Source organism: Centropristis striata, chromosome 1 (assembly GCF_030273125.1).
Source record: "Centropristis striata isolate RG_2023a ecotype Rhode Island chromosome 1, C.striata_1.0, whole genome shotgun sequence".
NCBI classification, from domain to species: Eukaryota; Metazoa; Chordata; class Actinopteri; order Perciformes; family Serranidae; genus Centropristis; species Centropristis striata.
The window spans coordinates 8,337,561-8,362,091 of record NC_081517.1 but is presented as its reverse complement, the minus strand read 5'-3'; the positions used below and the strand labels follow the sequence as shown (position 1 = coordinate 8,362,091).

Below are 24,531 nucleotides of genomic sequence, written 5' to 3'. Positions count from 1 at the left end.
AGAATGTGACCACTTAACTGCTGAAAAATCCCCTTTTTTCAATATACCCAAGAAAGCCATCGTCATCATCTGAATGCCCTGGATTTCTAGTTTGTGGTTGTAAAGTTTCATGAGGCTGTGATTATCCTAGAGGTCACAACAGGTCACTTTAGAGAGGTCAAGTTTTAAAAAAATCATCCGTTACAATTAAATGGCTTCTGTGGGGACTAACATCATCACACATGAACACAATGGGGCTCATTCAATCTGCAAGAGTCTCAGCTTTCCAGTTTAACCTTGGAGCGTTCGTAAGCCCTTCTCCCAACAAGATGTCAAAACATAGTTGGTAGCAATGGATTTCTTGACTTTTTGTTTCATGCAATACCAGTACCGTCACTTTAGCCCACTGATTGGACGTCAGAGTGTGAAGGGGCTTGACAGCTTCTTGTTTTGGTTGCTTTTCAAGTTTTTTAATTTGTTTTTATTTGCTGCTGTTTTACTCTGGATCACTGATTGAAGTCCAATGCATAATGAAATAGGTAATTGACAAACCAATTTTATGACTTTTCATCTGGTTTGATGCTTTCAGTTTGTAGAGGAAAGCAGTCAGTTTCTATAAATAAATGGTCTGATATCAGGGCTGCACGATTATGGCCAAAATAATAATCACAATTATTTTTGATCAATATTGAAATCACGATAATAATAATAATAATAATAATAATAATAATACATTTTTATTTGTAAAGCAGTTTTCATAAAGGAATCTCAAAGTGCTACAGAAACCAGAAACAAAATACACAAAAGACTAAGAGAAAAATCAGACATGTTAAAATCAGCACTAGATAAGTGCTAGATGTTCGGGAAAACATCTGTATTTTTATTGCACTACTTTTAAACAAACAATAGGAACAGTTTTTAGTGTCGGGTGCTTGTTGTAAACAAACAGAGATCACCAAGTGAACACTTGCAGCAGCAGCACATGCACAGTGTACTGATACAGAGCTAACTGTTAGCCTGTTAGCAATTTGCAGACTGGCCGCTAAGGGGTTAACATCCCCTCCGGCTCTGCACCTGGGAGAGACTGCTGCAGGAGGACTGTGCCACTTTGAATAGTAAGAACGAGTCTCCAATAACAGCAGAAAAAGTCGCTGGATTTGTTGCCAGTCACTTTTTTTGAAAAATAGTAGCTAGGGGGGTCTGAAAAGTCGCTAAATACAAATGGCGCGTGTTGTTGTGGCATTGAGTACTACGTCACATCTTTTTTGTACATGATTTTTTGTCAAAAAGATTTTTTTAAAAAAGAAAAAAAAACCATGTCACATCCTGCTTAGCGCTCGCTCGTTACTTATTTAGGCAGCTACATCAAACCTAAACTATGCGTCGCCCCCTGGTGGTTGGTGTAGAAAGTGCTTGGTTAGATATACAGGAGAGCCTTTTAGAGCATTTTAAAATGGAAATATTGCAGACGATCAGGTTAATTTGATGGTGGTGGCCAAAATAGTCATTACGATTAAAATTCGATTTATTGTGCAGCCCTACCTGATATAATCTCTTATTATGGAAAATTGTCATAGATGGCTTGCAAAATGAAAGCCACCAATATTATAACTTGCAGAATACAATAAGTATAGTTGAGAGTGAGGAAAACGAGGCCTGCCATCTTTTTCCCCGTTGTGGACACACCCTCTCGGAACACATCTGGATTTTCAAATTTGCTGTAACTTGATGGTGTGAAGAAGTCTCTCGATGCCTCTCACACTTATCTCTCTTCTCCTTCCTTCCTTTCTCTGCACCCTTGGAATGAAGAAGTGCTAACAAGATCCACACTGCAGCTGAAAACATGCTTTAATCGTCTCTCGGCACATATCTCACTTTCTCTCTATTTTTATCCGTACACAGCAGAAGGTGAAGAAACGCACGGAGAACGTGACAGTATTTTGCTTCCATCACTTCTCTGCTGACGCTGGTCCCACCTTGAATTTGAACTGAATAATCACTTTTTTATAGACGAAGTAGTGAGCTCTTTGTGTCTGCTGCGTTTCTTGCTCTTGTTCTGTCTGTTCTCACGTTTTCTCCGTACCTGCTTCTTTTTCTTCCCAGTTCTCTCTCTTTGCCTCATTTATCTTCTCTTGCTTTGCCTTCCTGCGTCAGCTCCTGCTGCTTTAACCTCTAAATTTCAACTTCTTAGCAGTTCAGTGCGTTCATCCCCAGATGTGCACGGTGCCAGGGACCCTTCTACCTTTTTATTAGGGCCGCGACTCGATTAAAAAAATTAATCCAATTAATTGAGGCTTTGTAATTAATTAATTGAAATGAATCGCATTTTAATCGCATATAAATATTTGACCTGAGAACAGTGAGAAGTAATTTTTTTCACATGGATGTTTAGTATACCATTGAATAATGAGTGAATACATAAGCTTAAGCAACAATATAAAAAAATTGTTTATTTTTGTTCAAGTCCAACAGACCAGTGCAATATTTGTATAATATATATAATATATAATATAATATATATTTGTAGCAATAGCATATTTAGAAATATAGTACATTTCATAAATCCAGGTAGCCTATAGGTAGACCTTCTGTAAACTATAATACTTAGATTTTTTAAGTAAAACACAATCCATGCTAGCTACCACACAAGCTGCTAGCTGCTATATGTTTTGCATTGAGGGGATACTTGAGGCTCGATGTGCTGCGGTGATATGTGAATTCACATATCACCGCAAAATGTCCCATCATCCACGGGGCCAACCTAAGCGTCTCATCAGCTTCTTCCTTCATGTTCACTGTGGTTTGTTGTTGTCTGAACTCATGAACGCTAGTTGGTGCGCCAGTATAATCGGTCCGCCTGAAACTCATCCAGTGAGAAACGTTCCGCGGTGCAAAAATAAGTGCGATTAAAATGCGTCAATTTTTTTAACGCGTTAATTTTTGTGTAATTAATTAATCTTAATTAACACCTTAAAGTCCCGGGCCTACTTTTTATATCTGTGTTCTTGGGTTGCTATATATCTGTTCTTTGATTTAACCCCGGTGTTGGTTGACTCTCTCTCCTCTCTGGTGTTGACCTGTCCTGTCCTGTCCTGTGCTCTGCTCTCAGCGTGTGAATGGAGCAGTGTGCGAGTACGGCCTCCCTGCTGGCCTCGGTGCGGGAGCAGGAGAGGCAGTTTGAGATGCTGAGCCGAGCTCTGGAGGAGGAGCGGAGGTCGTGTGCCGGCACCCTGCCCCGCCCCCTCCCCAACATGCAGGTAACACGGATCAAACTCGGCTCCACCCCTTTTTCCAACCCACCCTCATGCACATTTTCCATCGGAAAGTCCCTTGGATTCTCCCTGGATCCGAGCAAGTTCACCCATTGTCATCTCCATGGTCATCCTCATCCCATCTCTGTGGACTGGCTGGATGGCTAAAGAACCTCCTGTAGTTCAGTCAGGTTGGAGTCTTGAAGCGCATTTGAATTTTGCTTGACTTTTGGGATGCAAAAGTTGAGTGAATTAAAGAAGATATCGTCAAGCGGCAACTAGCTGAGTCGTTGCAGGTGTTTTTTTGGGCTAATTATATATTTATTATAGTCCGCCACTGCACACACATCTGTGTGAATACACCCACCAGAGATCAGTTAGTGCTGGGTGATAATTCAGGATGATTTAGCATTTTTCAGACTATAGGCTTTACCAGTGGATATTTCAAGTAAACCATTTATTCATTTAACCCATTTAGGCCTAAAACGGCTGGAAAAAATGCCTGTAAAACCTCTGGGTGATTTGAAAAATAACGCCCTAAAACCTGAAGTTTTTCTGGAAATTCAACAGAAGTGTCGACTACGAAATAATAGATTTTTCAGCCTCTGTAGCAGATAGAAATGAAATAAAGTATGAAATATATTTGAGAGCTTATACCTGTGGCTTTCATGAGAAGTTGCTCTTATTTGTCCAAAGCTTCAATAACGTTTTTTTAAAAATCAATGCGTTGCATTGCGACACTCCCACATGTATTCTGATGCATTTCATTGGCCAAGAGACCGAAAATAGGAGGAAAAAACTACAAATACTACAAAATGACGTATTCGCTTTCCCGGCATTAATGGTACAAATATGGTAATGCTTTCCCGCCTTAAATGGGTTAAATAGAAGAAAACATGCTATATATATTGACATTTTTTTAATGGCCAATATCAGGATAGAAGATTTTGCCATATCGCCCAGCCCTAACACCGGTTGTTGAAGCTGATATTGGCTGGTTATATAATATTTTAACATTGCGCCCAACCCTACTTCCAACACAGCCTTCCAGAGGAGGTTTTTGCACCCTCCACTGCTCCTCACAGCTTGTGATCATGCATTTTTTTTCCATCTTCCATTTTCCCATTGGTTCCTCTGTAATTGTCCATGTCTCATTCAAATCGCCTCCTATCATCATCATCCTCACCCTCCACCTATCAAGATTAACAACCCATCGTGTTTGTCTTGACATGTCCGTGGCAGTTTGCATGCAGAGCAAAGTCTTGACATTTTGTTTGTTGTAATGTTTGGCTTTTCCTGGACCATCTTCAAGAGTTTAGCTCCAGTATATCAGGCAGCTGGTTTATTTATAAATGTTATATTTATTTCTTGTAAAAGGAAGACATCCCTCAGCTGCTTTTTCAGTGGGGCATAGTCCAATAATATGGACAGGGGTCCAATCTGTTTCAGCAGCTATAAATTATTGGTAAAATAAAAATCTTGGTTACTCAGTGTGTGTGTATTTGCTAACACACCTTCTTTATCATGTGTGAGTCAGTTACCTGGTTCAGAGACAACCTAGTGACTTCATACTCTGAGTTTACCTCACAGTCAGCCACACCCACACACTCTTGCTCATTCTTTCGCTTCCTTATTGACACGCTCGGTCATTAGCGTGCATGAATAAACCAGCACACACACACACACACGCCCTGAGGCAACCTTTGAAACAGACACTCACATAAAAAATACAAAAACTATGCGCTCTTGCTTACTCACTTTCTCTCTCTGTTGTTGCTTGCATGTGGGCAAGAATTTCCCGGGACCGGTCCCAGGTAATTCTAGCAGCTGATAAGGAGTAGACATGTAGGCAGAGGTGTGTGTGTGTGTGTTATAGTGAGAGCAGGACAGACATGTAGCCTGTGCTGCTTCTTATCTCTGCTGTGTGTGTTTACATAGCCCAAAGGCTTCGGCATGCCTCTGCCACTCTCCCAGGCGGTGCAACCAGACCTCAGTCACTTTACTGACAAGTTCCCACACGTTCACATCAGCCCGACACTTTCTACTATTCCCTCTGACTGACTGAGTCCTTGTCTGAACTATACAGTCTCTTCAATTTGCTTTAAATCTCCTTTATTTGATCTGGGCTGTGTCAGACTTTCAAAGGCAAGTATTGTTTCCAACTTTCACTCTTTTATGTTTCTTTTTTTAATTTTAAAAATACATTTCTGTCAGCATGAGACAACCTTATTCCATCTCTGAATCACTGCTGAGTAATTTCCCCCTGGTGGTGCCCCCTTTGCATCTAAAGTGTTGGAGATAAAAGTGCAGAGATGGTAGTAGAGATAAGCTAGAGCTCCCCCTGTGGCTGGAATGGGAAGTGCGCCACACCCATCACCATTCCTGTCCTCGGCAGGCAATGCTGGTGGTGTCGACTCATGAGAGAAAAAGAAGTTTGCCTCTTTATAATCTCCCTTTTATGGGTCACTATTCATTTAATCGCTTACCATTTCATCCATTCCTTCATAGCATTTTGTGGGTGTGTACATGAAAGCCTGTTTGTGTTCATGTTCATGATGTTTACATACCTTTTGGAGTTCATGTTCTGATCTTAGAATCCATGCAGGCTGTTTGGCTGCAAACTGTTTAAAAAGTGTTTAACTGTCACTCATTTTTACTTGATTTAAAAAAAAAACAACCTAAAGGCTGTTAATAGGTAGTTGCATAACGATAATACCAGATATAAGAAAAAGGTGTTTGTTTATTGCTTAGTTTTAGTTTAGTTTTTATTAGTTTGTTGTTTTGTAACTGGGTATTTGTTAGGTGCGAGATTCAATAAGGTCACAATAAATGTTTCTTCTATTTCCTTTGTCTGATCCATCTCAGCCCCAATAAGTTTATTAAGTCATAAAACCAGATAGATGAAATAGTTTTCATATCAACCAAAAAGGTTTACGTATGAGAAAAGTTGACAAAGACGAAAACGAAGGTTTGTAACCACAAAATACAGTTTCAGTTATCGCTTTTTTAGAACTCTCGTTTTTTTAATTTTTATTTCAGTTAACAAAAATGTTTTTTCAATTCTAGTTTTTGTTATTTCGTAGCAACAAAGGGGCTGAGCTCCACAAGATAAAGCTCAGTGCCATTAAAATTTTAATGAAAGTTGACGACTGTTGCTACTTTCACTTTTGCTTCGTCAGCACTTTAGATAAGTACTATGAGTCACTCTGGATGACTGGAAACCTGCTCAATCAATGAGACGATCATAGACCAGTGATGGGCAACTGGCCCACACCCTCACTTGAAGTGGCCCTCAGTACAACTACATGCATCTGAGCATGAAACCTTAAAAGTGCAGTGTAAAAATGCACAAAATACTTCTTGCAATTAATGTTGGTCTGCTGTTCTTGCACTGAAAAAAAGAAAATAAATCACAGTAAATGGTTATTTTTTATTTGCTTCAAACCTTTTGTATTCCTATTTATACTGTTATACACTGCAAATTATTTGGTTCTTAAGATAAAACAAACTTAGATTTAGAAGTGTTAGATAATTTATCTTGTTTTAAGAGTTAAGTGTTAAAGTGTTCAACATGCTTATTTCTAGATTCAATAATCTTAATTTAAGTGAAATTATCTGTCCATGCAGCAAGATCATTTCCCTCAGATTTAGTGTTTTATCTTGTTTTTAGACACACCTTTTTTGCAGTGTACATGCATTTGAGCATGAAATATGTTAAGTTACTGCACTGTAAACATATTTAAAATTGCAGTTTCATCATATCTGGTTAAGTGAACGGTCCTATATGTGGCCCTGTGGAAGTGTCCATGAAAAATTGTGGCCCCCTCCAGCATTTAAGTTGCCCATCCCTGGTATAGACTGTATGAAGAATGGATGATGCATCTCTACTTCCAACTGCTGTACAAAAGTGAAGCCAAATATTTAGCTCTTCTGGAGCCAGATTCTCTGCAGTAGTGAGCAGGTGTATTGAGTTCCCGCCCAAAACAGCCTCCTGGCCCAATTGGAGTGCAATGCAAGCTGTCAGTTATGACATTATAGCCCTGTTTTATAGCAACAACTAACACAATTCAGCCAAATTTCTTTAAAAAGTAACACTTCAACTTACACTATTGTAGGGCTGGGCGATATGGACCAAAAGTCATATCCTGATATATTTAGGCTGAAAATCGATATACGATATATATCCTGATATTTTTATTGCAAAGTGAGAGCAAATGTTCAGTCAAAGCCAAATTTAACATATCACAAGTAGTTTTATTGAAACTGTTGATTAAAGTTAACTTTAATACTGTATAACAACAGGAGAACCTTTGGAAAAAAAGTCAAAGCTCAATAAAGTGCACATTTGAATTGAAAAAAAATTAATAAAAATAGCCTATGAAATAAAATAGGCCAATCTTTTTCTGAAATATTTATATTTATATGAGAAAAGAATAATGAACATTACAAAAGAACTAAATATGACAAACCCTAGTAAGGGCAGCATTTATATATATATAGAGAAAAAAAAGAACTATTTCGATATATAACATATATATTACATTTAAAAATATATCGATATATATTTCATTGTTTATCGATATATCTTTTATATCGATATATCGCCCAGCCCTACACCAGTGTCAAAAAGATCTACCTAAATTGACAGAAACCATCTTTTAAAAAATATGTTTGACATGTACTTTGAGTTTTTTTAGTTGACCCATGTTCCGTCCGTTAACATCGAGGGGGCGAGGATTATGATCTATGGAATATAAGATGTTTTGGTTTCACTTTTAGGGAGCTGTCAGGTCGGCCATCTTTATGTCTAGTCTACGGTTGTAACGTTTGTATCAAAAAAAAAATTATTATTTATCCCCGAGGGGAAATTCAGTTAGTCTGGTAGAATCTCTGGAAGAATGTATGCATGTATCCATAAATGCATATTCATACATTTATTCTATGCACTCATTGTGTGTGTGTGTGTGTGTGTGTGATTCTCCCTGCAGAACGGCCGCATTCCTTGTGATGCAGACATAGAGAGGCTGACTCTGAACGAGGGTTACATCAACGGGACACATCACGTAAGCATCTTAAGTTAACCCTAGTGATATCCCATGTGAGATCTGTGTTTGAATGTTTCTCTGAACTGTGTGTGCAGTTTAGGATGGAGCCTGGTCAGGTGGTGCAGGAGACATACACGGTGGAGGAGGATCCTCAGGAGGTGCCACCTGTTGTCTCTGTAGAGACCAGTGAAGATGGGACCACGAGGCGCACCGAGACCACGGTAACAACACAGCTGATGCCAGGCAGGCAGTGTGTGCAATAGCACATGTTATTACCGGTACCTGTGTTCCCAGCATGCAATGGGCTAACAGAACAAACGGAGACAATCATATCTAAGAGCTGTTTTGCGTCTCCAAAGTCTTTAGTGCTGTTTTTAAAATAAACAGCCGACCCCTTAGAGTGTTTTTAGTCCAGTCGAACATTGAACAAGACTGTTTTAAGCGACCAAAATGTTATATTGTAAAAGTTCAAAGACGAAAAAAGGACACTGTGGTAGCAGCCTGTCAATCATGATAAAACAGGGTATGGGCAGGGCTACATTGTCTATTTTATTATAAATAGGATCATTATTTACAAAACAAACATCATGCTGTATTGTAGAAGACATGAAACTAGCAATTGAGTCAGAAGTAGAGTAATTTTCCTATTGACTTGCATACAATCAGATTTCTTTGTAATCAATGGTGTCGCCCCCTGCAGGTGATTAGATAGAATGCAGATTTAAGGCACTGCAGGAAAATGAAAATTCACTTTGTATTTGGAATTATTTATTGCTTAACCCTCTATGGTACGCATTATTATGCCAGTTAGGAAAAATATGTTTGGAGTGATTTTTTTTGTCTTAAAATAGACTAAATAAACACAATCTGAAGAAATTGTATAATTATTATTTTTTTTTTGGAAGTTTTTGGGGTTTGTTGTCCGTACCATAACGTTGCACAAGTGAAAAAGAAAGTTTTAAAAATGAATTTTAACATAATTTATTTAATAAACATGTGTAAAAGATTCAGTAGCTTCAACAGGGCACAGTGCACAACATTTTAAATTTAAAAACATTATAAAAATAACTTTTTTAACCGGTTTCTTGTCTGAATGTTGCCTGTAGGAAACATTGTACCATTGAACCAACGACTCATTGAAATGAATGTCTTCAACAGTCTAAGTGTATGAAACTATCAAAAATGAAGGTTTACCAACCTATCTGTAGGAATATAACTTTTCCAGATGGAAAAGGGCCAAAAAAATATGTTTTGAGTGATTTTTTTGTGGTGCAAAATGGCAAAGCTGTTTCCTTTGGAAAAAGTCTGCAAAATCATTTATTTAGTCCATAGTTAGGCCACCAGGAAGGGCGAAGTTGACCATAAATGTTTCCGTTTTGTACGCTATAAAACCCAGTTTGATACTTCTGGGAGATTAAAGAGAGCTGTTTTGGTTGCTTGGTAACGGCAAGAAGTCCCAATGACCTCGTATAAAAAGATGAAAGAACAGTGTGGTATTTATACCACAGCTAACAACCAATCAAATTGCTTGATTCGAGCCATTTGATTCATAATATGGTATTGAACAGAGAAAAAGCAGGAAATCTCCACATTTGAAAGCATTTTCTGCCATTTTTGCATAAAATAATTACTTAAACGATTAATTGGTCAGCAAAGTAGTCGCCTTGTAAATATTCACTTCTTCCTTCTCACAGTCTAACCTCTCTTCTTTTTCTCTTTCAAGGTAAAGAAAGTAGTAAAGACCACCACCACTCGCACAGTCATCCCCTCCGTGTCGGACACACTCTCCCTGGATGGTGGGGGGTCAGTGACAGGTATGGGGGGCTACACTGCCCCCATGGTGTACAGACCGGGACCCCCAGGTGGCGTGCCCATGGACTACCCCACTCACACAGTGCCACGCAACTACCACTACGGACCGCCGGGCTACGAAGACTACCGCGCTGGACCCCCGTCTGAGACCTACGCCAGCCTGAGCAGGGGGGCTCGCATGGACGATCGCTACAGGTAGAACTGTTGTTGTGTTGAAACAAAGCTGATCTGTGGTTCAGGGTAGACAATTCAAACGTCTTTGTCCCTCTCTTCTCCAGACCAGTTCATCCAGATGGTTACAGGACTCTGGATCCCAGCTACAGAGCCCCCAGCAGGAACCAGCTGGACCCCTATGCTGCTCAGCCACAGGTACGTTCAGCAGCTCAGTAGATTTCATCTGATCAGCTGACACTTCACACACCTGTTAACCCTTAAGAGGGCACCCATTAAATACTGGAAATCTGTTACGAGACCAAGTCTGCAAGCCTGGTTTGCAGGACAGTCAATCTCTCTTGCACTTGAAAAACTTACATTTACGATCAAATACGAGCAAATACTCCACCTTTGATAAAATATGGGGACGTTTTATGGCATTTCTAGAGGGAGAAAAGATTACAAGTTGTCTGGATCTCTGATATGACCCCCCCTTTTGCTTTTCCTTTGGTTGGTCAGGATTTTGTGGGTAGCAATTGCTAGTTATTTATTTCTGGCCTTGTGTGATCACTCAGTGTGTAGTCCTGTTTTAGACATTTAGATATCTATACTATGATAATGTCTTGCTGTGAATGTTCTGTATTGTACCTTACTTGTTCTTTGTCTATGTTCTTTTTGTAATACTTGAATTATATCAAAATGCAATAAAGACATGTTTAAAAAAAATAGGGCACTCATTGAAATACTTGCAAATTCCAAATTTCAACCCTAGAGAATATTGGAAGATATTACATACAGCCAGAATGTGGACTGTGGAATGTGTAAAAAAAAAAAAAAAAACATACAGACCCGGGGGAGGGGGGTAATATTTTGAGGAAAAAGTTTATGAGATTAAATTGGCAAATCTACAAGAAAAAAGGTGCAGATTTATGAGATTTAAAGTGGTGAATCTGCAAGAAAAAAGTTGTTTTTTTCCCCACTTTTTTCTCGTAAATCTGCGACTTTTTTCACGCAGATTTGCCACTTTAAATCTCTTAAATCTGCGACTTTTTTTCTTGTAGATTTGCCACTTTAATCTAGAAAATATATTAAAAAGAATATTAAAATTGTTCTATTTTTGTCATTTTTACATTGGAGGTCATGGTCAATAAAGTTAATATTATTATATTATTATCACACTGATTGGTCAGATGTCATGGTGTCACTGTCTGTGACGTAGAATGATCTTTGCTGATTAGCTGGAAGAAATCCATGTGGTTCTACGACCAAACAGAGACATGGGGACCCAGTTAGATATCCACTGAAGTTACCAAATATAGTTCTTCGCCCGATAAAGGGTTAAAGCTGAGCCCTGTACCACGGAGCTGGATTTGAGGGTTAGCGAGGTAACTTCAGCTCTAACTTTGGGTTTTTGGTACCACAGAGGTGTTTCTCTTTTCATCTGGCTAGATCACCATGGCAACTAATGCTAAGAAGCTAACCTGGTGGGGATCAGGTTATGTTCTCGATAAGAGATCAGTATCAAAGCACTGTCCACTAACAAGCAATTCTCTTTGAAAATGATATCACCCTTTTGGGAAGATCCTGTGGACCTTGGTGCACGGATCGTGTGAGGGTCTCTGAGGAGGACGAGTGTTTTTTAAGGCTGATATAACCTGTTAGAAACCCCCAAGAATATTAATATGAGAAATATAGATTCTCAGCAGGGAGAATAAGATGTAAATGTAAACTTGTTGAGTCGTAACGTTACATAATGTCACCAAACGGAGCCGTGAAGTTGCAGTAGAGCTACTGTGTAAATATATTAATTCATGAATTCACACTTAGTAGTGGGCCGGTAGTTGAGTCAAACGACGCTCCCAACGCCTCTTTATGTGAACACACACAGAGCCTGAAGAGGAAAGCCTGGGTTGAACTCTCTTCGTAGTCCAGGCTCTGGTCTTCTGTTTCCATGCCATAGCATGAGTGTCCTTCACCATTTGACTTGTATCTTCCCTAATCTGGACCCTGTCCCTGTGTAGGTGGGGCGTATGGGAAGTGCCATGGAGCTGTCCTCCATCCCGAGGTTTGTCCCCGACCCGTACGGTCTGGAGGACGACCAGCGCAGCATGGGCTACGATGAGCCCGACTACGGCATGGGACACCCGATGCATTACAGCACCGTGCCCCGCAACCACAACGCCTTCCCCCACGGCCCCCCACGCAGGACTGCGTAAGTTGTTTTTGTAGTGACTCATCTGTGTTTTAGGGATGACTAATATCTATATCTATGTATGTTCTCTGTATGTTGAGCCTGTGAGTCATCTTTTAGAGTGATGTCATGTGTGTAAGAAGTGAAATACAGTCATGGAAAAAAAAGTTAGACCACCCTTGTTTCCTTCAGTTTATTGTTCATTTAAAAATGACTAAAAAAGACACAAAATGACCAAAAAAATGACACAAAATTATCGAAATAGAAACAAATTGACCAAAAGTAGATGTAAAAATGATCAAAAAAGACACAAATTGACCAAAAATAGATGGTAAAATTATCAAAAAAAGACCCTAAATGACCAAAATACAGTCATGGGAAAAATGATTAGACCACCTTGTTCTATCCTGATTTCTTGTGCTTTTTAATGCCTGGTACAACTAAAGGTACATTTGTTTGAACAAATATAATGATAACAACAAAAAAATAGCTGATAAGTTTAATTTAAGAGCTGATATCTAGACATTTAAATAGGTTTTTATGATGATGATTTAAGTTATTAGCAAGAATGTTTCCATTACTGTAGATGTAAAAATGATTAAAAAAGACACAACATTACTAAAAAATTACGCAAAATTATCAAAATAGAAACAAATTGACCAAAAATAGACATTTGTTTGAACAAATATAATGACAACAAAAATAGCTCATAAGAGTTTATTTTAAGAGCTGATATCTAGACATTTAACATGTTTTTATGTTGTCATTTTGTGTCTTGTTGGTCAATTTGTCTCTTTTGGTCATTTTATGTCTTTTTGGTGATTTTGTGTCTTTTTTTGCCATTTTGTGTCTTTTTTTTGTTCATTTCGTGTCTTTTTTTTTTTGGTCAATTTGAGTCTTTTTGGTTATGATTTTGGTTATTATAAAAAAAAAAAACATGGAAAACGTCTAGATATCAGCTCTTAAATTAAATGTATTTTTTTTTTCCATGACTGAGATGTTTCTTCCACAGTCATTTATATTTGAAAGAAGAGATTAAGTAAATGTTGGTAACTTTTTTTGGTTTTCAAGGCCTCACTGTTATAACCAACAGCAGGCCAAACCCCGTTTTCCGTCTTTCCTCTCTTTTTGTATCGACGGATGTCTTTGTGTCATCATTCCCATGTTCTCTTGGTCTCCTCCCAGGAGTTATGAGGGAACCCTGGATGGAGACATGAGCGGCCCGGGGGACGTGTACTACTGGGGAGGAGGAGCGCCGCTGGCCCAGGGGGAGCGAGGGAGCATGGCCTCGTTGGACAGCACCCTGAGGAAAGGTCCCGGTCCGGGCCCGGGCGGCTGGCGCCAACCAGAGCTGCCTGAGGTCATCGCCATGCTGAACTACCGGCTGGACCCTGTCAGGAGCAACGCAGCAGCTTACTTGCAGCATCTCACCTACAAGAACGATAAAGTAAGACATGCAGATGGATATTTTAGGGCCTTTGCTCTGTTGACTTTTTATGCTCCTTATTGAAAATTGCTTATACTTCTTTGACTTCTTTTTCCCATTGTTCTGTTGCTGTTTTTTTTTCTTTTTTTTCTCTTTTTCTTATCTTTGTCTGGTTCTTCCTTTTTCCATTGTTATTTTAACTGCCCTATATTTTAATTGCCGTATCCTTTCAAAAACTGCCTATGGACAAGTGTTGCGAATTAGCACTTGTGCTAAAAGAATTAAACAATGCATCTGGTCTGTCCAATGTAATTGCATGTCCATATCAAATAAACATTAAATAAATAAATAAATAAAATAAAGCTTGTATCCAGTGTAACATAGATTGAAACAGATTTTTAAAAGTATTTCCGATACTAATTGAATTTAATTGTTTACGAAATTTATTTCAATCAAATAAGACATTTGGGGACTAAATAATCTGACGTGGGTCTGTGTATCTTTTGGTCATTGGAATTGCCGTTCACAAAAGGATATTTAAAAAGCAAAAAGCGAGTGGTTATTTGATTTTCGATTCAAAGTACAAAGACTAAAATTAAAAATACAATAAAGCTTTTTACTTCATCCGGGTAAGAAATGGATCGACAGATAGATAAATAAGTATTTGATTTTCATTTTCTAGTTATAATAACAAAAATTTAAATCGAAAAAATGGCCGTTATTTCATATTCTGTGACCGCAATTTGTCATTTTGAAAATAAAAGCAAGAAGGGTTGGTAAATAAAGTTTATTCCTCTTTTCAAATCTTAGTCACATAAAATGCATATTTGTTTTCTCGTTGTCTGAGTGAAAAAGCACGTCACTCAAAACTAAAATGTGTTTGATTATCTAAGTCGTCTAATGAAAACTGAAACAGGAAGTCCAGAGTCGGAAACAGGGACCACTCCCCTTCAAAGTAAGAGTCTCAGGGTCTGAAATGTGCTGGCTGCTTGGCAATGTTTTGATTTCAACTTTTGTTATTATAACTACAAAGAAAATATCAAATCATGTTTTAAATACAGTCTATCCCCCTCTGACCCTGATGAATCAAAAAGCCTTGGATTTAAATTTTAATATTTGTATTTTAAAACGAATACCCTGCTTATCCTGCTGCCCTCGCGACCCGGCCCCCGAATAAGTGGAGGAAAATGGATGGATGGGAATTACCACTCATTTGTTTTTTTATTAACCTTTTGTGAACCGAAAATCCAATGACCAAAAGATACATGGACCTGACCAGTCATTGGAAACTGCCCTTTTTGTGTTTGTGGGTCAAATAGAAGATAAAAGGAGCAATATGAATAAGGGGATAGAAAAAGATTTGTGTTTGGATATCAGCTGCCAGACTCTTTTGCTGCAGCTTCAGCAGTACACTGGAGCACAATGCACTGATTGGACAATGCACACTAAACTCCAATCAGATACCAAGGATTAGTTTTAAATCCCTGTTAAAACAATACACCGCTCAAATATTCTGTTTTACTGGAAAATACGTCACAGTACAGAAGCTAAAGATGCTCCAACTTCTGTTACACAGAGACTTTAATTAAAAGCAATTAGCTGAGAAGCGCCAAGTTCCAAATGACATCTCTCAGGACTAAAGATGATGAGTCATGTGTTCTTGGATTGGTTGAGGCTTGTATGGTGCAGGAATTAAGCTGAGCCAGACACAAAATTATAATTGAAAGTATAAAGTGAAAGTAAGATGGTGAGTAGTTGGACATGTGGATAACTACATTTCAGAGAGTCAGACAGTGGACGCTCTCTTTTTTTTTGTTGTGGATTTTGAATATTGGATATAGAGCTGGTTGTCAATTCAATTTCACATGAAAAAAATATGTTTGAAAAGATGCTTTTTGATTTTGCTTTTTGAACAGTTTTTGTAGGAAATGTGAACGTGCTGGTTGTTTAACCATGTGGCAACAACGCTTTTACGTGAATATAGCAAAGCAGTGACAAAGTGTGTCTGAAGCCGAACAGACATTCTGTCTGGACAAACCTGTGACTTTTATACTCTTTAGTCGTGTTTCCACTACAGTCGAATACCTGGAATGAGGCAGGTCTCACTCGTCGAAACGCCCCTAATTTGAATATGAGCCGTCCTGAGCGTTTTTTTTGACCAGACTTTTTTAGTCCATGTAGAAGAGCAGGGTCTTTTTTCTCCCCTGAAAAAAGCCTGGTTACTGATTGGATAGGACACTAAGCAGGATGTGACGTAGTACTCGACGCCACAACAACACGATCCATTTGAAAAAGCCGGCGAAGCAGCGAGTAGTCACAAGCGACAATCATAAGCCCCTTTCACAGTGTCGTCCCGCAAATCCTGCTATAGTGCTGGATAGATCTGTGCCAGCTCTTCTCCTTAGGGCGTTCATAGTGATCCCGAAAAGGCGTGATTTTCGGCCCTTTCATAGTGCAGTCCGGCGTCGCAGAACAAGGTGCACAGTCGCACAGTGCTAACAGGCTAACAGTTAGCTCTGTAGCAGTACAGTGTGTATGTGCTGCCGCTGCAGGAGGTGTTCACTTAGCGACCTCTGTTTGTTTACAACAAGCATCGGACACTCACAGTTAACTGCACAGTTAGCCATGCTGGTGAATTCACGATCAGCGGCGGACACTTTGTGTACAGTTAGCATGCCTGTTTGTTTATGATCAGCGGCTAAGCTGTGCATAATTAGCCATGCTGGTTTGTTTATGATCAGCTGCCGACGTTTTGCACAGTTAGCGACGACGGCCACAGTTGCGTCTCCCGTGTTTAATCTGTCTCGTATGTGACGTCACGGTTGAAACTGTCACTAATCGCTTACATGGCGATCTAAAACCATACGTCACCTCCAAAGTCTCATAAATTGCTCTGGTGCTTTTTTTATCGTAATGGAGACATGCTGAGTGAGTGGACATTTGAGAGGGCGTGGCCTAAAACTTTCCCAGCAGCCACTTTTTACCCTGATGGAAACACGGCTATTATATGCAGCTGTCTGTCTATTTTCATTGTCTTCAGTTGTTGACACAGTAACATTTGACTTGACTAACTTTAAGTGCAGCTTGTTACTAATTTATGATTTTATGATCGTCCTTAATGCACCCTCAGCTGTCATGGTGGGACTTTATGAATTTGCAAAGCAGCTGTTTTTTGTCATCCTCTTCACTGACTGTCTTTAGAAATGCTTTCCTGAACTTTTCTTGTCCTCTTTGATGCTCTGATTACTTTGTTTGTACATTATTGCATCTCTTATATATTTTTTGTTTAATGGTGACTCGGCCTGTCAAAATAACAGTTTTTAGGACGATATATTTTCCTAGAAACTATCAGGATAAACGATAGTATCGTTGTATCGATGTTGTTTTAGTTTTATAACGATATTACAGTATAATAAGTTCATCCTTTTCCACACCAATGAATTTTTCAATCTCAAAATTATTGAACATTGGAATTGAAATGTGGAAAAGAAATATTAAAATATCCTAGATAAATGATTTTAGATTTAGTCATTTAGCAGACGCTTTTATCCAAAGCGACTTACAGGAAAAAAGGGGAACAATCAAGATAAATAAAACATAAATAAATAAACTACAACCAAAACAAATAAAATAGACTTTCAGACTCTGTTAACAAAAAAATACACTAAGATGAATATTATGTATTTTATGTTACTATTAAAATAACATATAAACAGCTGGAATGGCTGCTTTGGAAATATAGTGTTTTTCCCCACCAATTCGTACTGCCTGTCAAACATTTGCAGCTTTACAAAAAAGCCCCCAAAATGCACAAGAATGCACAAAAAAGCACAAAAAAACACAAAAAAGCAAAAAAAAACCCACAAAAAAGCACCAAAACGGCACAAAATAGCACGAAAAAGCACCAAAATAGCACATTTAAGCACAAAAAGCTCCCAAATAGCACAAGAAGTGCCAAAAAAATCATAAAAAAACTCCAAAATAGCCAAAAAGTGCCAAAAAGCACACAAAAAGCACCAAAATAGCACCAAAAAAAAATCATAAAAAGCACCAAAATTGCACAACAAAAGCACAAAAAAGCACCATAAATGCACAAAAAAGCACAAATAGCACAAAAAGCACCAAAGAAACCAGAAAAGTCACGCATGTATACGACAATATATTGAGTCCAGAAAAAAACTATTGTGTCCTTTTTTTATATTTGGAACGATAAGTCGATATAGTAATTATCATGACAGGCCTAATGTTGATATAATTTGGATATTTAAACAAAAGGACTCCACTTGTCCCTGGTCCACATCACCGCTGACGTCCATCCTTTTCCTTTCCAGGTGAAGTCTGACGTGCGTCGACTCAAAGGAATCCCAGCGCTGGTCTCCATGCTCGACATCCCAAACAGAGAGGTCGGTTTGCTTTCTGTTCGTTCCTTACTCACCAGAAGTGTGTTATGTTTGGACCATGTGGGCTTAAAAAGGAGGCTTAAGGGATGTGGTGTGTTTCTGATGCAACAGTGAAACCGAGACGAGATAAACCTGAGACTCAGCTCAAATAGAGATTTGAGAGGGAAGTAGAAATAAGCATTACGTATTTGACTTCTCTCTGTCAAATCCTCTAGGTCAACACTTGAGCTAAATACGGCTTCGGCCAAAACATTCTGTGGTTTTTGCTACGATTCCCTTTCATTTAGCACAAGCTGTGGCAAGGTTTCTGCTGATCTTTGTATGGGCATTACCAGACCAACCACATCATGCATTCCTCTGTCGAGGCAAAGGAGCATCTTAATCTCACATTTCATGCTCTGCGGCCGGTGGCAGGTTTGAAGTCTTGTGTTTGACTTGCTGACTGGAGATATGGGTCAAACAGCGACTACATCTTAATGTTTTTAAGTGGCTCTAAAGACTCCACACACTATGTGTTTGTGTATGTGTGTTTATGGTATGCTAAGGTATGAAAAGCTGTATTCTGCCCTGCAAAGACTAACTGAAGTAACTACATTTTTGGTAAAAAAAAAAAGTTATAAAAAAAAGTTATAACTAACAATGAACTCCTTGATGTCTGACAAAGTTTTAGGTTTCAATTTTGCTTTAATTCAGAGAAATAATAATATAAAAATTGCTACAAAATCCAACTCAAAACCAAAGCAGAACTTCATATTCGTCTGCTTTGACTGTGATACAGTGTAGCCTTGTATTTCTTTAGTGTGTTGAATAGTGAAGACAAGAATAATAGAAATAATAAGTTTATTTGATAGGGAAATTATAATCTAGATAGTAATTAAGTAAAAAAGTGAGATAAAATTATATCTAGACTAAATTATAACATTACTTTATAATAAGTCTAAAATACATAAATCTTTGAATAGAGTTGTTAAACACGCTCATAACAAAATCAATTTGAAAATGTTTATTCACTGAAAACAAAATAAAAAAAGCTGAAAAAAGACAACAACATTACTATTAGAACCTTTTACAGCAAGTGAATTAGCTTCATTTTTGGGGTCAAAGGTCAAATAAATCATCATGATCATTGAGCATAAGAATTACATCATCATCAATACATGTAGAAATAAGTGTCATATCACTTACCTGCCTATAACCTTCTCGGCTGCCCAGTTAAAAAAAACATGTTAAAAAACTTTAAAGCAGTTTTTCTCTGTTTTCCCCTCGGGTAGTTACTGCAGTTAGACTGTGTAGGACTGTATAGTATCATGAAAACAGGCTCAACAAGTCTGTACACATGCAAAATCGACATCCATGAACTTGTGATAAAACTAACACTGTCTTTATAGTGAAAAATGTGCTAGCTATATGGCTAACTAATGCTGTTAATTATTGACAATTACTTGTGAAAGTGATACTCCATTATGACTAATAGCTCAAGAAGTTATTGTCAGTGGTGGAAATTGTATTCAGATGTATTACTTAAGTAAAAGTGCTAATACCACACTGTGAAATGACTCCTTTGCAAGTAAAAGTCCTGCATTCAAAACTTACTGAAGTAAAAGTACAAAAGTATCAAAAGTAAAAGTACTTGTTATGCTGAATGAACCGACTTATATTGTTTTATATATTCTAAATATATTATGGGATTATTATTATTGATGCATTTATGTATGTAGTGTTTAATTTTGTAAAGACAGGACTCATTTTAACTACCCAATATACTGTTATGAGGCATCATTTAAAAACTGTCTAAATCACTTTAAATTGATCATGTTTTTCATGTTAAATCTTGACCCAAAAAGTAGCTAGTAACTAAAGCTGTCAGCTAAATATAGTGGAGTAAAAAGTACAATATTTGTCTTAAAATGTCGTGGAGTAGTAGTATAAAGTTACATAAAATGGAAATACAAGAACCTCAAAATTGTACTTAAGTACAGTACTTGAGTAAATGTACTTAGTTACCTTCCACCACTGGTTACTATTATATTGAATCAGTTGTAATTGTATCTTGGTTGCAGGTTCACTATGCCGCCTGTGGAGCACTGAAGAACATCTCGTACGGCAAAGATCAAGACAACAAGATCGCCATCAAGAACTGTGACGGAGTTCCTGCTCTGGTCCGTCTGCTGAGGAAGACCAGAGACCAGGATCTCACCGACACCATCACAGGTTAGAGACAAGACAAGCAGACGGACACTGACCTCTGTGGAAACATTATATCTTCACTTTTAAAAGGAATCCCACATACACATAAGTACAAAATGTAACAGTTTTACTATCTAGCAAAGGAGGGCAGTAGATGTTTTTATAGGTCAGTAAAGTCACTTTACTAGTCCAGGCTCCAGGCTTTTTATCTGCTCACTTTAAGGTTTAAAACACAGGGACTGTAAATATGAATGGTGATGATTTAGGGCTGGGTGATATGGACCAAAAGTCATATCCCGATATATTTAGGCTGAATATCGAAATACGATATATATCCTGATATTTTTATTGCAAACTGAGAGCAAATGTTCAGTCAAAGTCAAATATGACATGTCACAAGTAGTTTTATTGAAACAGTTTATTTAAGTGAACATAAATACTGTATAACAACAGGAGTACCTTTTAAAAAAATATATATATTTATATGAGAAAAGAATAACGAACATTACAAAAGAACTAAATTTGACAAACCCTAGTAAGGGCAGCATTTATATATGAAGAAAGAAAACATTTTTGAACTATATCGATATATGCGATATGGTCCAATTCCATATCACATTTAAAAATATATCAATATATATTTTATATGGATATATCGCCCAGCCCACACATGATGATGTCTGCATTTTAATTGAGCTAAGTTTCTTTTACTTCCCATCAGGATTCCTGGCACTGTCAATGCATTCATACTCTTGCAGTGTGTTCACAGCAAACACAAAGATTGTTTTTTTTTTTTTTTCTTACACGGTACAATTACATTCAAAGTCAATGCAAAGAAGCAAACAGACACAAATTTGTGCCGGATGGTGCACATATGCAAACATCATAACGTTCCCAAAATGAGAACATGAAAAGTCCCTGTGCATTATTTCATCATGGCATTTTAGAATCACACAAGATACCTTTTGTGTGTTTTTTTAACTATGCTAATAAATGGAAAATTATACTTTGTATTTCCAATCATCATCACATTCTAAATTAGATCAGAATAAATTCTAAACACATTCCAGTGAAGTCAACACTCTTAACATTACTTTTACTTTCAGTTTGTTACATATTCATAATAGTTTGTTCACGATGAAACACAAAAATCCCTCTATTCTATATATAATAGAATAGAATATATTTAAAATGTCAAACATATCCAGAAAGGCTATCCAAATCCCCTCTTATTTAAAGCTCACTTGAATTTTTTTTATATACCTGCTTCTACAACTTCTTATCTATGAGTCATGTGAAATTAAGGTATACATTTAACCAGTGCTGGAAAAAGTATTCAGATCCTTTACTGCAGTAAAAGTACTAATACCACACTGTGAAATTACTCCAACACAAGTAAAAGTCCTGCATTCAAAACTTACTGAAGTAAAAGTACAAAAGTATCGGCATCAAAATGTACTTCAAGTATCAAAAGTAAAAGTACTTGTTATGCAGAATGAACCCACTCAGATTGTTTTATACATTCCAAATATATTATTAGATTTGTATTGATGCCTTTATATAAGCAGCATTTTAATTTCCTTAAGGTAGGGCTCATTTAACTACTTAATATCCTGTTATGAGGTCAAATAAAAAATCTTATCACTATAAATTTATCATGATTTTCATGTCAAAAGTAACTAAAGCTTTCAGGTAAATGTAGTGGAGTATAAAGTACAATATTTATTTTAAAATGTAGTGAAGTAAAAGTATAAAGTTAAAGTACCTCAAAATTGTACTTTAGTACAGCACTTGTACATAGTTACATTCCACCGCTGCATTTAACCATTCATATTCCATAGGCTTGTACATAAATACTATTTTTATTAGGGTCCGAACAGGCAACAACCTGCGAGCTCCCTATTGTATTTCGAATGATTATTTTTTTTTATTATTATTTTTATTCTTCTTCTTCCCAAGTTATCGCATTTTTCACTGCCTGAACATACCCCAAAACTCCTGAAGCTTTGAATACAAGTCACACATGGCGAAACATTTTATAATCTATTGTCATCCTGAATTTTTTTATGTATTTTTCCGTGTTTTTTCCCAGGGACGCTGTGGAACCTGTCGTCTCACGACTCTGTGAAAATGGAGATCGTGGACCATGCGCTGCACGCCCTCTCCGACGAGGTGATGGTGCCTCATTCAGGCTGGGAGAGAGGGAGCAACGGAGCCGGAGGAGGGGAGGAGAACTGCAAACCCCGACATCTGGAGTGGGAGACGGCCCTCACCAACACAGCAGGCTGCCTGAGGTACGCAAGGAACACCTGATCACAGCTGTTTGACTGCTAATGATGGCATGAAGGAGGTGGAAGGAGGCTGGAGGAGGGGCGGTCCATCGCCGTGTTTCGAAATGCCCCTAATTTGAATATGAGCCGTCTGCAGCAGTCTTTTGATTGGACTTTTTTTGTAGAGCAGGGTCTTTTTTCTTCCCTGAAAAAAGCCTGGTTGCTGTTTGGATAGAACGCTAAGCAGGATGTGTCGTAGTATTAGACGCCACAACAACATGCACCATTTGTAAAAGCCGGTGAAGTAGCGAGTAGTCACAAGGGACAATAAACGTAGGCCCCTTTCATAGTGTGGTCCCGCAAATGTCCCGCTATATTGCTGGAAAGATCTTTGCCAGCTCTTCTTCATAGGGCGTTCATAGTGATCCAATCCAATCCACTTTATTTATATAGCACAATTTTAGCAAACACAAGGTTTCCAAAGTGCTGCACAAACAATAAATAGATAACACAATACAAAGAGATGTAGTAAACAATAGAACAGTAAAATGCAATAAGAACAAATTATAAAATAAAATGTAAAATGTACTGCCCGCACAAAATAAAATATGCATGTATACAAATAAAAACAATGTCTGATGTGCAGCGGCAATTCATTCCAAAGTTCCCACAAAGGCAAAGTGATTTTAGACCTTTTTATAGTGCAGTCCAGCGTCGCAGAACGAGGTGCACTGTAGCACAGTGCTAACAGTTAGCTCTGTAGCAGTACAGTGTGTACGTGCTGCTGCTGCAGGAGGTGTTCACTTAGCGAACTCTGTTTGTTTACAACAAGCACCGGACACTCTGTTCACAGTTAGCATGCCCGTTTATTTATGATCAGCAGTGAGGCTCTGCATAATTAGCCATGCTGGTTTGTTTATGATCAGCGGTTGTGCACAGTTGCCGACGGCGGCTGCAGTTGCGTTTCCTGTGGTTAATCCGTCGCGTATAGGGTTGTCACGGTACTGAAATTTTCAACTCGATACCGATACTCGATACCATTTTCGATACCACAAGGATAAAAACAAACCCCCAAAATTTAACAGAAATATTAACAAGAAAATTGCAAAATGTAAAAATGAACAGAACCACTGGTTAAATATTTATAATAAAAAACAGTTGTGCAAAAAGAAACTGCAACTATGATAACAAGCTTCAGGTCTGAGGTAGTGCAAAAAATAAATAAATACAACAAACGACAACAATTAGAACAATATTTTCGGCTGTGTGTGTTGCTGTTTGGTTGCAGGTCGACTTTTCTCTGCTTCATTCTGGGACTTCAAGAGAGAAAATAATCGATACTTTTGAAAATTAGTATCATATCCGGACACAACGTTTTAGTATCAATACTTTTTTGAGTATCGATACTTTTGACAACCCTAGTCACAGCCGAAACTGTCGTTAAGCGATTACGCGACGATTGAAAACCATACGTCACCTCCGGAGTCTCCTGAATCTCTCTGAGGCCTTTTTTTGTGATGGAGACACGCTGAGTTAGCGGACATTTGAGAGGGTGTGGCCCGAAACTTTCCCATCAGCCATTCTTTACCCTGATGGAAACACGGCTAATGACTGAGCTGTGGGATGTATGAGAGAGGAAAGGAGTATTGATGAGTTAACAGAGCAGAAGAGAGGGAAAAAGCTATGTTCACTCTTCTAATACTCAGAATGATGATAAAGCATATATAAACAGGATATCTTATTTAATTTGACATTGTGCTCATTATAAGACTTAAGGTCAGGTGTTTATGAAATAACTGTCTGTCTGAATTGAAGAG

At 38.0% G+C, this 24,531-nt stretch overlaps 1 protein-coding gene across 4 annotated transcripts in view; it reads left to right on the top strand.

Annotated features, from left to right (window-relative positions):
• The window catches only part of ctnnd1 (catenin (cadherin-associated protein), delta 1), a 56,458-nt gene that overhangs the window by 12,871 nt on the left and 19,056 nt on the right, over positions 1-24,531 (top strand). For 3 of the 4 annotated variants that reach the window (XM_059329222.1, XM_059329204.1, XM_059329213.1), the window contains exons 2-11: positions 3,089-3,236; positions 8,219-8,293; positions 8,371-8,496; positions 9,999-10,282; positions 10,366-10,456; positions 12,262-12,452; positions 13,617-13,878; positions 18,189-18,260; positions 20,318-20,468; positions 22,537-22,738. In XM_059329222.1, the coding sequence (XP_059185205.1) occupies positions 3,096-3,236; positions 8,219-8,293; positions 8,371-8,496; positions 9,999-10,282; positions 10,366-10,456; positions 12,262-12,452; positions 13,617-13,878; positions 18,189-18,260; positions 20,318-20,468; positions 22,537-22,738 (1,595 nt within the window). In that variant the 5' untranslated portion in view covers positions 3,089-3,095. The remainder of the gene's footprint in view (positions 1-3,088; positions 3,237-8,218; positions 8,294-8,370; positions 8,497-9,998; positions 10,283-10,365; positions 10,457-12,261; positions 12,453-13,616; positions 13,879-18,188; positions 18,261-20,317; positions 20,469-22,536; positions 22,739-24,531) is intronic. The other variant, XM_059329230.1, reaches the window with a different exon arrangement.